Source organism: Rhinopithecus roxellana, chromosome 8, assembly GCF_007565055.1.
Source record: "Rhinopithecus roxellana isolate Shanxi Qingling chromosome 8, ASM756505v1, whole genome shotgun sequence".
NCBI lineage: Eukaryota > Metazoa > Chordata > Mammalia > Primates > Cercopithecidae > Rhinopithecus > Rhinopithecus roxellana.
The window spans coordinates 44,631,433-44,647,555 of NC_044556.1; the positions used below are offsets into that span (position 1 = coordinate 44,631,433).

The following is a 16,123-nucleotide window of genomic DNA, read 5'->3' on the forward strand; positions in this document are numbered from 1 at the left end:
CGCAGGTGTCCACCCCTCCACAGGCCAGCCTTCACCTGCCCCAGGCAACCTTAGGTCCCTTGCTTGGAATTCCATTTTATACTGTTTGGGTTTTTTTGTTTGTTTTGTTTGCTGACATGTAAACACTAAGGACAAGGGAAAACTTCTTAACCAACTCAGGAAACCCTGAAGCTATGAAAGCAAAGAAAGTCATATTTGAGTGTTTTTAAATACTTGACTGTTTTAAAATACAAATATTTCCTTGGCAAAAGTTATTATAAACAGAGTCAATTAATTATGATGTATTCAATGTTTTAATGAAGACAGATCAAGGTTAATATCCATGATATATCAAGAGCTCTTGAAAATTGAAAAGAAAATTTAAAATCCTATTACAAATGTTGTAGAAATGGCCCATGTACATATTTATAGAAGCTCAAAATTACTACTGGTCAGGGACTTGAAAATTGGTTAACAATGAGACTGGCAAAATAATAAAGAACATTAAGTGAAATAAACTAACAGTGCAGAGGGTGATTTAAAATGCAGTCAGTACAGAATCTCAGACTGGTTAATCAGTCAGGTTTTTGTCTTAGTGGCACTAAGGGTAAGTAAGAAGCTAAACATATTAATAAGAGACTCCATCTCTGTCAAAATCCATCTTTGCTGAATCCATTACCTTCATGTAGACACCTGTCAGCCTGAACCTAAGAAGCACTAGCCCTTATTTCCCCTGCTGTGTCCCTGCTTCCCTCCCCTTCCTCTATTAATACTTAAAATGCCCCACCCATCCTGGAACTTCTCGCCCCTCACATCTGAGGGTGGCTTGGCAAAGAAGATAAGTATTGAAGGAAGAAAGGTCTTTTCTTTCGTACAGTGTCTTGTATTCTTTGTACTCTTATATTCCTTATATTCTTTGTATTTTCTAAGTAACTCTTCCATGTTTTTTCTATGTATTATCTCCATCATTCATCACTCCCCTGCCCAGCACGTGGGCCAAGTGGCAGGACAGCATCCTGGGGATCAGATCTAACACTGAGAGGAACTGAAGCCAGGTGTCCAAGGCAGCAAGTCAAAAGGCTGATCTTCACCAGACTCACCTTCCCTGAAAAGGAGTTCAGTGACCATGGACTGTACTTAACAGGAGGAAGGGTCTCAACATCCGTTTCAAGCATTTTACCAACTATTGATTCTAACAGCAAGGAAGTATTGCTTCATTTAGATGTGTTCTTCTCCCTAGAGAAGAACAAGTCTGCAGAGCTTCCCAACCTTCCCAACGTCTGGAATAGACAGAAAATTAGAACATGTGTCTGGCTTAGTGGAGAGAAAGGCAAAGCTGCCATAGCCAGAGGTGACCCTCTTGGAGCTCCATCCACCCTGCATTTGGGGGAATCAGCTCCTCGGAGCAGCTTTTCATGTATCACCTACTCATGTCTTCTCCTTGCCTCATGAAGAAAATTTCTCTGAGGCCCTGTCCTTTGGAGGACATTACAAATCTCAGAAGAAAATAGAATGACCAAGACATTTAGTGAGTCAGAAATCAGAGCTTTATTATAACACGAGGTAAAGGAGGAAAAGAAGACTGCAATTGGGGTGCTCCATCAAGCACGAAGTTATTCCAGGGAAGCCCCATGAGTCTTTGTGGTCTCTGCACACCAATGAATGGAATGAGAGGAAGCAGAAAGCATATCTATCAGGGTGCAGCAGGTTCTTGACCATTCAGTCCCAAGAGCTCCTCTGAAGACCAGGTCAGCAGCAGCCCCCAGAGCTGTGGCAGCAGCCAGAGCCCCCAGAAGATTCACTCTCACAGCAATCTGGGCTCTGGTGCCGGCGCCGGTGGAAGAGGCGGGGCCTGTGGTGGCTCATGCAGCAGCCACCACTCCCAGAACTGCAGCAACCCCCAGAGCTGGAGCCACAGCAGCCCCCAGAGCTGGGACCACAGCAGGAAGAGACTGCAGGGGAACATGGAGCTGGGCACTGGGGTGGGCATTTGGGGGGACACTTAGGTGGACATTTTGGGGTACACTTGGGAGGACACTTGGGAGGGGGCTGGCACTGCTGCTGGTTTTGCTGGCAAGACATGCTGGCAGGAGTGTAGTCAGCCTAAAAGATAATAATGAAACTCTTTAAATATTTCAGACCAAAGGTCATAATTATACCTCCTCTAAAATCAATGCATGTGTAGAAGAAGAATGATATTTAGATCATACAGTCACATCAGTAACCTGAAAGAAACAACTTGAATCTTTCCTCCAGATAAAAGTACATGATTAAAAAATCAACAGAATGAGCTTCTTATTCTTCCTTTCAGGGGAAGCTGGGATTTCTCTATCCTCACAAGCCTGGGTAGAGTATTCACAGCTCCCTGAAGTACCTATTTCCTTAATACAAGGCCTAAGGACCAGCTGGGTGTTTCAGAATACACCAAGGGGTCCTCTGGAAAATATTTCACAATGAAACCTCCAGATAAAAGGGCCTGGCTTGAAGTATTTGCCAGTTTCCATGGTGGAAATATACCCAACATGGCAGTTTTGAAGTTACCAGCGTGAAGTCACTGAGCACAGAATTGGAAAAGATGTGCACAGTTAGCTTTTCCCACCTAAATGAGCTCCAGTAGGCCTCAGAGCCTCAGTAGATTCAATGCAGACTGAGTCCTATTCCTGCTCAGTATGGCAGAACACAAGCACACGACTCTCTTTCTCCAGCCTACCTCCCTCCTCCCCATCCCTCTGCCCTGCTCATACCTCTCTGGTATCCCAGGTTGCCACTCACCCTAGTCACACGCAGGAGCACAGACACGTCCCTGGGGAGTCAGAGCAGATGAGGTGCTGAAGCTGGATGTGTCTTTTATAGGCCCAGGCTTGGCTCTGGGAAGAGCATGAGGTAGCTCTTGCACAACCAGGCACGTGCTGGGTCATTCCTGACATTCTCCTGCCTCCCAGTCCCTGCAATCCAAAGAGGCCTCAGGAGCTTCCAGGACTCCTCTCTGGGGCTGGGGTCTAGAGAGGCTTTAGTCAGTCACAGACTCCACCAGGTGGGAGCCCTAACGAGTTAAGTTAGGGTACCCAAGGGACCCACACCTGGACAAGATTCTGTTCCCTGCATTTTTTTAATGCATGTCCTCTGAGGAAACATCAGTTCTGAGCCACAGCTTTCCCTGAACTTGTGGAAATGTTCCATTATGACTCCCTCCACCCTGAGCAGTTTCTTTTCCATGTTCTGTTGTAGATCTAGCCATCCCAGGGGGCTTCTACAGCCTTGGCTCTTTCTAGGTATCCCTCCCTTGCCTAGGCTCTCAGCCCTTCCTCCTGGCCTCTGGGTTTCTGCTTTTCCTCCGACTCACCATGGCAAGCAGATTCAGTGGATTAAATCTGAATTGATTCTGTCACCTAGAGCAAGGAGAATGAGAATAAACAATTCCCTCTAAAATCTAAACATTTGTATGGAGGAATTGTATTGAATCTGCTACTGGAATCAGAAAACCTGCATATGATAACTGGGTAATCTCTGGAAGTTGCTGGAACAATTATCAATAATTGCTAGAGTATTACTATGATACTCACTATGAGTATCACTTCTCATATGTAATCCCCATTATAAACCAGATATACCTACCTCACTGAGCAGTTTGTAATATAAACTGAAAAGTAAGAAAGAGCTAAGTATGACACTTTGTGCCTGATAGACCCTTAATAAATATATGTTTAAAAGAAAAACTAAAGCCATGTGTTGGGTACTTGCCCAGGTCTTATGTGTCATTAATTGTCCGTTTAGAGCCCTTACCCTCCAAGAGCTTAACTCAACCAGAAACTTAGATTATTTGAAACCTCTCTTGGGAAGGAGACATCATTTCTTGGGGCTCCTATGGAGAGGGCACTCCTTTCCTACCAGGAAGTAGAGGGTCAGCCAGGGATCTAGTTATTCAGAGTTCTGATTCTGGGTTGCACTAGACAGAGTTACCCATTCATTTATTCGTTTATTTTAAACAGATATATTGAGGGTGAACCTTGAAAACATTACACTAAGTGAAAGAAGCCAGTCACAAAAGACTGCACATTGTATGATGTTATTTATATGAAATGTGTAGAGTAGGCAAATCTGTGGAAATAGAAAGGAGATGAGGCTTTAACCAGTTACAGCCTCTCCCAGGCTGGCCCCCTGAAGAGCTGACTTAGGGCTTCTGAGGAACGAGAGCCTGGACAAGATTCTCTTCCCTGTATCTCCTTTTATATTTATCCCTGTCCTCTAAGAAATATCAGCGTCTTCCAGGTGCTTTAGCGGGTTGGGAGAAATTGGGAAATTACTGCCAATGGATACAGGTTTTCTTTGTGGAGTAATGAAAATGTTCTAAAATTGTGGTGGTGATTGTCCAACTCTATGAATATACTGAAAACCACTGAATTTACACTTTAAAGAAATGAACTATGTAATATGTGAATTACGTCTCAATAAAGATGTTAAAATTAAAATTGTAAAAGATCGATATTCACACCTCTGATTAAAACAGAAAAACAGACTGCGCCTTCACATTGCCTAATGCCTACTTATTGGGGGAGGGGAGGATGCAGAGAAGGCATAGTTTCCCATTGTCAGCTTCTAACGGAGGGATTCTATTCTCCCAGTTATCCAATTCTATTATCAGATCTGATTCCTGCTCTCAGACAGCTTTTACCTGAAGGATAAAGTAAGTCAACAGTGTGACCAGATCAGTGTATTCAAAAGGCATTCCTTGAAAGCCTACAACATTCTTGGAGCATGTATGTCCAGACACAGGGATATAGAGGTGAATAATAAGTAGCCCATGACCTCAAGGACTGTAGAATTTAGTGGCCCTTTTGAAGATGACTGCAGACAAACATGGGCACCAAAGGAGATGATGTCTGGGGACTGAACCTCCTGAGTCACTATTTCCCAATATGGTTCGAACACGTTAGTTCATTCCACTGTCTTCATGGTGATATCACCCTTAGCTTCCTCATACTCTTTGACAAAGATACTTGTAACAATGTTGTAAGTGAGGAAGTGGGGGAGGCAAACCTGTGTTTGTGTGTGTGTGTATGTGTGTGCGCGTGCACGTGTGCGCACTGTATGTGTGTATGTTGTATTCATATAAAAGTGCAGGTGAAATGAATATGCACATACATGAGCATCTGGATTGAGTGGCTGAATGAGCAATGGAAGAACTAATGGGATCCGATCCCCTGGGAAACCAGAAATGGGATATAAGCAGCTCTTTAACGTGTCCCCTTTGTCCGTTTATAGCTCAGAAAATGTTGAGAATTGGTTCACAAGTCAGTGAAGAAACACCTGCCTGCAAGGATTCTTGCTTCTGTCTCCACAGTCCTCACACCATCGTATGTGATGCCTCTGCGCCAAGAGACCCTGTGTTAAGTTGCCCATGTTCCCTCAGGCACCAGCCAACCCATTGCCACATGAATGTTGGCAGGATCAATGCATGATTGCAAGACCTCATAAACGAGCACATAGGTGTCATGAGAAGAACATCTTGGTGGTGATTTCAGACATTTCTTCTGAAGTTCACCTCATCTAGAAAGTCAGTATCCTGCAGGCTGGTCTCTCCATGTAGCTCCTTGATTTGTCTCCCTGGGAACTTAAACTCCATATATTCCAAAAAATTATTCCCCAGGAAATGCTGGAACTTTATTTCAGCCACAGTACAATAAAAAGCTTTACATGTATCTTCATGTATCTCACCTTATTTAATAGATTCACTAATCCAAATTTTCCCTTTACTATATCTTTTAGCCCTTTGGATCTTCTTGTTGATACTGTCTGGCACTGTCTGGTTTGGGCCTGTTTTCACTCCCAAAAGAGTAAGTGTGGAGATAAGAGCTTATTTAACTATAATTTCCAAAAAGTTAAAAGTATATTTATATATGTTAATATATTACAGACATATATCAAAGATTTGTTTCACTTGTTAGTAAGGTAGTAATGCTGCACGATAGTAATGCTGGTTCAAAGAATTGGAGATAACAAAGTATATACAGTCAGAGGAAAATCTTCTAAAACAAGATTGCAAATTTAGATACATACTGGTTACACTTTTTAAAAGGCAAAGAAACCATGAGGTTATAAATCTTCTGTTAAGTCCAGTCTAGCTTTACAGAATCTGGGCCTTACTCAACACCAAATATAGTAAGTAAAATCAACCCACCAATTTAAAAAAAAAAATTCCTAGAGGGTCCCCATAAATCTTAGGCAAGGTTGTTAGTTACTAGGAAGAAGTAAAACTTTAAAAGACTGATCAGCAATCACTTTTTGGCTTAATTTTAAGTTCTGGACAATTTTATCCCCAAATTTTTAACAAGAAATGATTCCACAGGAAAGTGGGGCTTCAGAACCCAGGTCCAGAATGGCTCCTTGCTGAAGTCACATTTGGCTGATAGACATTAGAGGGGTATGAACTCCAGAATTCGTGTGTCATGGTCCTGCTAGAACTGGGACTCATTTCAGATCTTAATATTAGCATAGCTCATAAGAGATGTTCTAACACTGCCCCGCATCTGTTTTGCCACATCTGGGACCTGCCATTTTCCTTAGCTGGTTGCCTGGGCGAGTTTACCACTGGGGGCCATTGAACTGGCTCTTGACAGACCCATATGGGAGTCTAAAGAGCAACACCAGGAGTATGGAATATGAGAGGAGAGGAGGGCCCCGCGATAGGGAGCAGGACAGCAGAGGGGTATTCTGGGCAAAGCAAGAATTGGCCCATCTAGTATTTACATACATATTTATATGACCTAAAGAAGATTGGTTTTATACTTATCTTAATTCATCAATTCCATGATACACTCTTCTTACATTTGTTAACAGCTCTTAAATCAGCATATAACATATGATTGGTGGCATGTAATAGTTGAATTTGCAACATTTTTTAAATTATTTGTGGTGCATGAAATAAGAGTGCCCCTTACAGCTGATAGCCTCTTTACACTCATGAAATATAGTAGGTAGGAAATGGGTATGTAGATATGAAATGAAATGATGAGAGACAGAAATTGACATTGATTTAGCATTAGTTCTGTTTTCAGGAATGTTGCTTCTAACACTTTTAACTTGGAGTAATATGTTTCTTCACAGGTACTAATTAGATACTAATGCATTGTATAAACTGTCTGCCAGCACACCATGAATAGGTTTAAAAGGGCAAAATTATTCCCTTCCTGGATCTAATTTATCTGAATTATTATTCAATTCACTTTCAAACTCAGATACCTTGACAAAACATCATCATCAATGCCAACACCTTTGAAGGGCCCTCCACAGTGCCACTCCAGTGCACAGCCCATGTTCATCTCCGGTTCTTCTTGTGTGACTGACCCCTGCATGGGAAGCAGCTCCAGCTATCATCAGCTCCCAGAGTTCCAGTTACTGTGCAGTGTCAGCAGCCTTGTCTGTGCTGTACTGACTATACCTCTGTGGAACCAAAGTGCAAAGGGCAAAGACCAAGGACTTCCCCAGCCGAAAGCTGTGGTCCCTCTCTCCAGTCCTCCTAGTTTTATGCAATATCTATGCACTTACTTCCCAATAAAAACCAAGACAGAGCCCATCATTTTTCATGACCCAGACAGCACTATTTATAGACTATCATGGGATAAAACTATGTTAATTACATATGATCGCTACACACACACACCCCAACACCCTCACTGCCTATGTCCATTTATATCCAGTATTTCTATCTTCTTAATCACTGAAATTAGAAGAATTTCAGTTGGATGAATAGGTCACATTAAATATTATAATTGCAATCACTGCTTATATATGCCTTGGGATTTCCCGGAGCAAGAAACTATTTCCAAAGATTCTGTGCTAAGCAAATTAGGTAATTATTAAGCAGGTCTTACAAGTATAAATGAGAGAAAGATATGATCAGGCGAATTAAAAAAAAAAAAAGAACATCTCTAAAGAGAAAACCATTTGAGGATTTCCTGGACTGTCCTCCATTAGTAAGTTCAAAAATCAGAGTTCATTAATTCACTCTCACATACATTCAGCAAGTATTGTTGACTATGTGGTCAACTCTGGGGATACAACATGACATGAAAGAAATATCATCTCTGCCCACTGTGACTATGTTTCAATGTAGACACAGAAGCTTGACAAATAAAAGAAAATATATAATTACTAATTCTAAATGATTCTCAACTTATGACGGTTGAACTTAGGATTTTTCAACTTTATTATTTCGGTAGAAATTATACTTGGGATTTTGAATTTTAATATTTTCCAAAGCTAGCAATACATCCTATGAATGATAGTCTGTGCTGATGCCTGGCATGCTGCTGCAGCTCCCAGTCAGCCATGGGGTTGCAAGAGTAAACAGTCAATACTCTATGGTATACGCTGTTGCCAGATGATCTTGCTCAACTGTTGGCTAATGTAAGTGTTCTGAGCCTGTTTAAGGAAGGCTAGGCTAAGCTTTGATGTTTGATAGGTTAGTTATATTAAATGTGTTTTTGGCTTTGGATATTTTCAACTCACCATAGGTTTATCTGGATATAAACCCATCGTAAGTTGAGGAACATCTGTATAGGCATTCAGGTGGGTGGAACTATCCCACTGCAGGTTTTCAAATGTTGCTAGGAATTCCCATTGAGATCTAACCTTATTCCTCAAGGCCTTTCCTGACTGACTATTCTGGAGGTCCAACAGAGGTGGGTACTAAGATTGCTTAACAGCTCTCCACCACATCAGCCAGAAGGGTCTGTAGGCTGGAGAAACTGTAAACTGGGTGTCTTTGAGACATCCCCACCCTGAGGCTGTAGGAGTGAAAAGGACAAGGAAGAACCACATAGGCATCCTCTTCGGATCACTGCACATTTGGAAATGGGCTTCTATTTTGATGTGTGGATATCAAGAGGGCTTAATCCAATTACCTTTACCTGTGCATGAGAAAGAACAAAGAATCAGAGCAGGGGATAATATGCTTCCTTCATTTGGACTCAAGGAAACCATGGCATTCCTTTGCAGAAATCCTCTTTTACATAACAGCTAGCTCAGCCACAGAGACTGAGCACAAAATTATATATTTATCTCATATTTTATCATGAGAGCATTTGGGAAACAATGTCTTTTAATTTGCAAGGACATTTTCTTTCATAGTCACTTAAAAGACAATTATTTAAAGGAATATTTTGAACATATTATAGTAATATTTTCCCTGATACACCATTATATCCTTAATTTATTTATTTCAACAGTGTGCCCATATTTTAGGTTATTTATTTTGTCTTATTTTATTTATTAAAACAAAGCATTTATGTATTTTTAAAAGTTAATTTATTTATGTTGGAAGGTTGATTTTTCTTCTATTCATCAAAAGTTAGGAACCTTAGCAATGTATTCAGGAAGAAGAAGTGGGAATTGGTAAGTAGATGGAAACATAAAATATTTAAAAATAGAAGCAAGGAAACTTGAAAATATTTATTGTGGCAAAGCAGCTTGTTCAGAGCAATCACATCCAAACTTCAGGAGAGTAAATTCTGAGCCTAGCCCCAAGTCACTGTGCCAATGGCTGCTTCTGAGACACAGCTCAGGTGTAGCAATGCTCCGAGGCAAGAGCTCTTGAAAGGATGAAAGGCACTGATGAATGAGACGCATGAGACAGGTGCAGGTCGTTGGTGTTTCGATTACTCAGGTGATGCTCAAAGTTCTAGTAGCAGCGGCCCCAGAGCAATAGCTGGAGCCCTGATGCCATCATCAGCTGAGACCACAGCAGCTCCAGAGCTAGGCCCACAGCAGGAAGAGACTGGAACAGGGCACCTTAGGTGGTCCCTTAGGGGGACACTTTGGGGGGCACTTGGTAGTGAGCCTTTTGAAAGGAGGCTGGCACAACTTCTGGGTTTGCTGGCAGGACATCTTGGTGGGAGTTCAGTCAATCTAAAAGCCAATACAGGTGTTTTATAGACTTGTTAAATGTTAGATCATTGTTTCCTCCTTTGGAATCTACCCTGGGGCTGCTGAAATATTGAACAAATCATAACCCCCCCCCCCCCCCCCCCCCCCACACACACACACTCTCAAGTCAAAGCCTCCATCTTGTTCATTTCTCTGCCTCTAAGATATGGCACAGTTCTTGTCACATAGATGATGTCAAACAAATGTAGATTTCCCCCTGAAATGGAAGCACCATAAGAACAGGGATTATCCTCCTCTCTTTTGCATACTTCTATATTCTAATGTCTAGAATAACACCAGGTAATTAGTAGGAGCTCAATAAATAGCTGGTGATATAAGAATAATATACGAATGAATAAACGAACGAGAAAAGAAAGGTAGCCAAGAAGGGAGGGAGGAAGAGAATGGGGAAGGGAAGGAGGGAGGGAATTATAGCTGAGGTAGAGGAAAGGATACCAGTTGGTATTTCATGGTAATATTGGGAATTGCCATTTTCTCTGGGTGCCTCTGCCATCTTCTCTAAGCATCTAAAAATGGATCTGTGAGATGTGAATAGCGTGGAATAATCCCTCCCCAGCCAGCTGACTCAGTTGCCAGAAGTCAGACATTGGCAAGAATTTGGATTGGCTAATCCCTATAATTCCCAGGGACTCTTAATTCCTAGGCTGGATCTTCCTAGGCCTACATCTCTACTCCTATTACCCTCTTTTTTACTGTCTTTCCTTTCCCCCTGTGATTTTCAACAGCTACTTACCCTTTCAGTTGTGCTCTAAGTTCCAAAAGACCCACTTACCCTGATCAGACCCAGGTGTGGAGCAGGCAGCCCTCAGGGTGCCAGGGCAGATGAGAAGTGGGGTCCTGACACACATTTTATAGGCAGGCACTCGCCTGACTGGGCCTTAGTGAGCCATGGTTCTGGGTGGAGCAGGAAGTGGCTCCTCCCATACTGGGACATCTGCAGGGTAATTCCTGACATTTCCCTCCCTGCCTCTTCAATCCATCCTTCCCAGGGAGATACTGAGTTACTCTTCTGAAGCTAGAGAACGAAATCTCACCGAAGTATATTATTTCCTAGGCTGCGACTCCATGAAGCAGCATGAGGATTCCTGACCCTTGAGACAAGAATCTGGTTTCTCAAGACTCTATGGTCCTATTCCTTCTTGGAAATAAATAAATAAGTTTCCTCTCTTTCTAATTCAGTCTGTGATCCAGCTTCTCGCTCTCTTTCTCTTTCTCTTTTCAAAAACATACATTAACTGTACACTTTTAAACAGGACTTTTTAAAAAATTTTTTTTTTCAAAATAAGGGATCTATTGCATTCATTGAATGTCGGTGTTCTCCGTGTCTATCAAAGGTCTTCTGTAAGAATTGGATACTTACACTCTTCCTTCACAAAGTCTTCCCAATTTTAAGAAACTATGTTTTGCTCTTACATTTTACTTAAACATTTGACATTTCAATGCCTCTCTGCTAGCAAGAAAGAGTACAAATATCTAAGATTTCTTAAAACATCAGGTACAATTGCTTTTGAATTATATAGACCTATTTTCACTTTATAAGTCACATTTTTCTGCCAGTAAAATTGTTACCAGTTCACAAAATGAAATAAGTACATTATTATTTCAGGATATTCTTTTAGTCCACCAGTTGCTCCATGTTAACCTATTAGAGATTTGTATCAGTCTGTGTCCATTCAGGAAAACAAAAACACTCCTTATTTTGACAGAAACAATAAACATTGGATTAAACAGGTATTAGAGGATTGAAAAGGCAGATGGAGATTCTAGCATCACACGGAGCAGCTATTGCCACACTAAGGATAGGGAACAAGGGAAAGGAGTTGGACTTCTTGAAACCTAGGAATTTAGAAGAGAGACCCGCAGAGCGAGAACCCAAACCTCTGAGGTGGGACACTGGCTAGTGGGGCCGGTGCTTCTGAGGAAAGGAGAAGAGGATAGTTCTGGAAGTGTGGCGAAAACGGGGAACAGGAACCAACTGCTGCTGCCAGATTAAAAAAAAAAAAAAATTGTGGGGTGACGCTTACAGTCCTTTCTTTCTCTCCTGACTTCTGCGTCCTCTTGCGCCCCCTAGTGACAAAATCTAATAGAGGACTACCAGCAAAGTAGAACCACAGTTGCAAAGCCCAGGCCAGCATCACAAAGTAGGGCCCAGAAGGCTGGGTTTGGAGCTGACAGACATGAGCTTATGAGTCCACAGAGAGCTGCTGGGGTAGATGGAGAAAATAGAGAAGCATGTTTCAAGCAGGGACTCCAGGGAGAGGAGCTGACTTCTGCAACCACTTTTAAACCACACTTTAAAAGTGTAACTAAGGTCAGTAAATAAAGAGTGAGTAGATCTATGTGACTCCAATTGAGGGTTTGTATTGCTGAAAAATGGAAGGAGGAAGACTATATTAAAAAGCCAAGTTGTAGTCAACAGATGAAGTTGAAAATTAGAAGAAAAATTTTTACTTAATTGACTTCCTTCTATCAGTAGTAAGGAGACAGTGCAAGGTTTTGTGCAAGCCTCGAAGTGTTTACTGTCCAACAGTAGACTGGGAATTAAACAAAAACAAAACAAAAAGCCCTTCTAGCTTTGGCTTTGCCTGCATTTTCATTTGTGACTGGGGATCAGTCACTTCACCTCTACGAGCATCAGTTTCTCTAAGATCCATCTGACTTTAAAAATGTGATGGCAATATAATAAAAGCAGCTTTATATTTTTTTTAAAAAGTGCCTATCTGCAGCTCCAACAAGGGGAAGAAGCACGAATATCCAAATATATTTTCTTTTTTAAGAGACATTGTTATGTCACCTAGGCTGGTCTCAAACTCCTGGTCTCAAGCAATCCTCCCACCTCAGTCTCCTGAGTAGCTGGGACTATAGGCACACACCACCATGCCTGGCTCTAATAGATTTTAAAATGTGTTTGATAACAAAAAAAGTTTAATAAAATTCTAGTGTCAGTCAAAATGAAGAAAAAAAAAAAACTTAAACTTGTGAGTTCCAGTTCAAGAAGGCTGACTGAACACATGCTGCAGACTTTTGCTAATTACTGTTTAGTGGAATAAGAATATTCTCCTTGATTACAGGTTTTCCGAGGTCTGTATTGTGAATGGTATTAAAGTTTGTTAAATGTTTTTCTCTATATCTATTAAGATGATCTTTTTGTTTTTTTCTTTAATCTGTAAATACACTGAATTACATTGGTAGATTTTCTAGTTACAAAACATACCTTCCCTTGCAAACTTTCCTCATTGGATAGGATGAAATAGTTATTGGGAGACCAGTTCTCCTTACTAACACAACTATAAAACTCAGATTAAACCAGAAATTGTGTTTTGGAAGGCAGCAGAGAAGTGCTGAGGTAGTGTGAACCGGAGAAGCTAAGACTCCAGGGAGAGGAGCTGACTTCTGCAACCACTTTTAATCCCGAGAGCATCTGTCAATTCTGGGCAGGTAAAACACTGAGAATCCAGATTATTTTAAGCATGGAAAGAACATAGCTGGGAGACAAAGAAATCAGCTGAGCCTGTAGCAGAGACATGGGGGCCCTCAAGTGCACACCTAGTTTTCTCCTAAGGTATTTGACAAGTTCGGGGAGATGTAGGACAATAAGCTAAAACCTAAGTGGGAAGTTTCTAGAATGTTGCAAAGCTTTTCGTGGTTTATGAGACAAAGATTACAGTTCAGGAATATATCTGTTAACTATGGCCTCAATTATAGTGCACAACAACAACGTAATAAACAAAATGCATAGAACAATTATTTATTTAGTTTGTGAGAGTGCAGGTCTTCAGGGTGATAGAGGTCAAATCTGACCTAGGCTGGGCTCGGCTGGGTGGCTCAGCTCTGCTCCATAGGTCTTTCATTCCTCCTTTTGGGGCCTGTAGGCTATCTTGGACATGTTTTCTTGTGGGCATGGGATACCATCACTGCTGCCTTATTCTATTAATCAAAGAAAGCCAGAAGGCCAAACTCGAGGTCAAGGGATTAGGAAATATATTTTGCTCCTTAGTGAGGGGAACTCCAAAGTCACAAGGCATAAAGGCATGAATACTGGCAACTACCATGGGAAACCAAGGGAGGGGAGGCATCACAAAATACTTCAGACAAATTCTAGATTTATTGGAGACTTGAAAGGAGAAGAAAAGCATATATCTTTATTTAGAAAAAATAAAGCAAATATGTATTATATGTTATCTGAGTGGAAAAATAATTTAAATATTTAAAATTAATGAAAACATAAATGTGTATACCCATAAAACAAGGAAATAAAAATGAGATGGCACACAACATGAAAATTTTTACCATGAATAAAATAAAAATGTATATAAATGAAAACTAATTGTGAACAAATGAACTTTGATGTGTATGCATAGTAAGTCTAAATGAAGAATGGAAATGAGCAATGTAAGTCCTCTGTTAGGATTCTTAAAATATAAAAAGCATACTTCAGGGGAAATTTTGGCAGTCAACATGCATGTACTGCCTGGATTATCTCTTGTCCCTTTTTATTGCTCTTGCACACACTACCCACCTCACTCCCCACCTTCTAATGTTTTCCCACCTACAACAGCCAGCACCTGCAGCTCTTCATCAGTAGCTGGGCTGCCCTTGAGTTCTGGAGCCACTTTGCCCACACATGCAGAGAGCTGGAAGTACCAGGGATGTCCAGGTGGGCAGGTCCTAAATTCCCTTAGTTTTCTCCCATCTGAGAATGTCTTTATATAACTTTCATTGCTGAAAGACAGAAAATTCTTTGCTGCATATAAATATCTGATTGACAATTGTCATTTTTGTTGTTTTCCTTCAGTACTTTAAAAATCATAAGCTGCCTTCTTCTGGCCTCTGTGATTTCTGATAAGAAATCTGCAAAGATTTGAATCTTTGCTCCTGTTTTAGTAGATGCATCGTTTTTTCTGGCTGTTTTCAGGATTACTCCTTTGTCTTTAGTTTTCACCTGATGTTACCAGGGTTTTTTGAGCTTAGCTTGGGATCACTCTTGGTGATCTCATGAGTTTTGGATTCGCTCTGATTCTTGAATATGTATGTTTATTTCTTTTACTAAACTTGAAAAGTTTCAACCATTATTTCTTCGCACATTTTTTTTCAGTTCCACATTCATTCTTCTGTCTTTCTGGGATTTCAATGGCATAAATGATAGATTTTGTTATTGTCTCATAGATCCCTGATGCTCTGCTAAATTTTTGTTTGTTTTTCTCTCTGTTTTTTAGATTAGATTATTTATCTTGATCCATTTTCAAGTCTACTGACCCTTTCTTTGTCATCTCCATTCTACTATTAAATTTACTCGATGGCTTTTTGAAAATTTAATTATTGTATTTTTTAGTTTTAACATTTCTATTTGGTTCTTCTTTATATCTCTTATTGTTTTGCTGAGACTTTTTATTTTAACATTGTTTCAATATGGTTTATAATTGCTCATTTGAGCATTCATATAATAGCTGATTTAAAGTCTTTGCCAGATAATTTCAATATTTGTGTTGTCTGAGCATTGGTTTCTATTTATTGTTTTTTCCTATGTGAGTGACATTTTCATGGTTCTTCTTTTGCCAAGTAATTGTGGTTTGTATGTTGGACACTTTTAACATTTTAAACAAGACTCCAGATCTTTTTAAATTTGATGGAAAATGTTGATTTTTTTGTTTTAACAGGCAATCTTCCATGTAAAACTATTCCAATTATCAGTTAAGTTTTTGAAGTTTTTGTAGTGCTATTCACAACTGTCCAGAGTGAGTGCCAACCAGCATCAGCCTGAGGCCTGGGAAGTAGAACCTCTATTAATGAGTCATCATATGTTTTTGTTTGCTAATTAGGATCAGATCCTTGCACATGTGTCCTCGCAGCAAACTCTAGAATCTATTCATAAACAATTTTATGGGGTCTCTTTCCTGAGCTTCTGTCTCTCCCTCTGCAATCTCCTCAGTACTTTCAGGTTCAGCGAGGCTCACCTTCATGGTCTTCTTGCCAGAAATTGAGCCTCTAGTTACCCTTCTCTGCCACACATTTATGTGACTAGACCTATGTCTAGGACCAAGAATTGGGAAGACAGCGAGAGACAGAAAGCAATAGGGGTTGGCCCCACCCCTTTGAGATTATAGCTCCACGAAATGGACAAGGAAGTTCCCCTTCTCACATTTTATGCTCCTGCTAGGTCCCTTATCAGCTGTTGCCACTGCCATCCACCATGGAGTTG

General features: G+C 40.7%; 1 protein-coding gene across 2 annotated transcripts; it reads right to left on the reverse strand.

Moving 5' to 3' along the window:
* Positions 1-1,503: 1,503 nt before the first annotated feature.
* Positions 1,504-2,789, reverse strand: LOC115899253 (late cornified envelope protein 2D-like). Of its 2 annotated transcripts, none has more exons than XM_030936951.1 (2): positions 2,752-2,789; positions 1,504-2,082 (listed from the first exon to the last, which is right to left on the reverse strand). In XM_030936951.1, exon 2 carries the CDS (start codon positions 2,059-2,061, stop codon positions 1,729-1,731), a length of 333 nt encoding a protein of 110 aa, XP_030792811.1. In that variant the 5' UTR covers positions 2,062-2,082; positions 2,752-2,789; the 3' UTR covers positions 1,504-1,728. The 2 variants fall into 2 exon arrangements, with proteins under 2 accessions (XP_030792811.1, XP_030792812.1); XM_030936952.1 differs by having other exon boundaries at positions 1,520-2,082; positions 2,724-2,785.
* Positions 2,790-16,123: the final 13,334 nt, after the last annotated feature.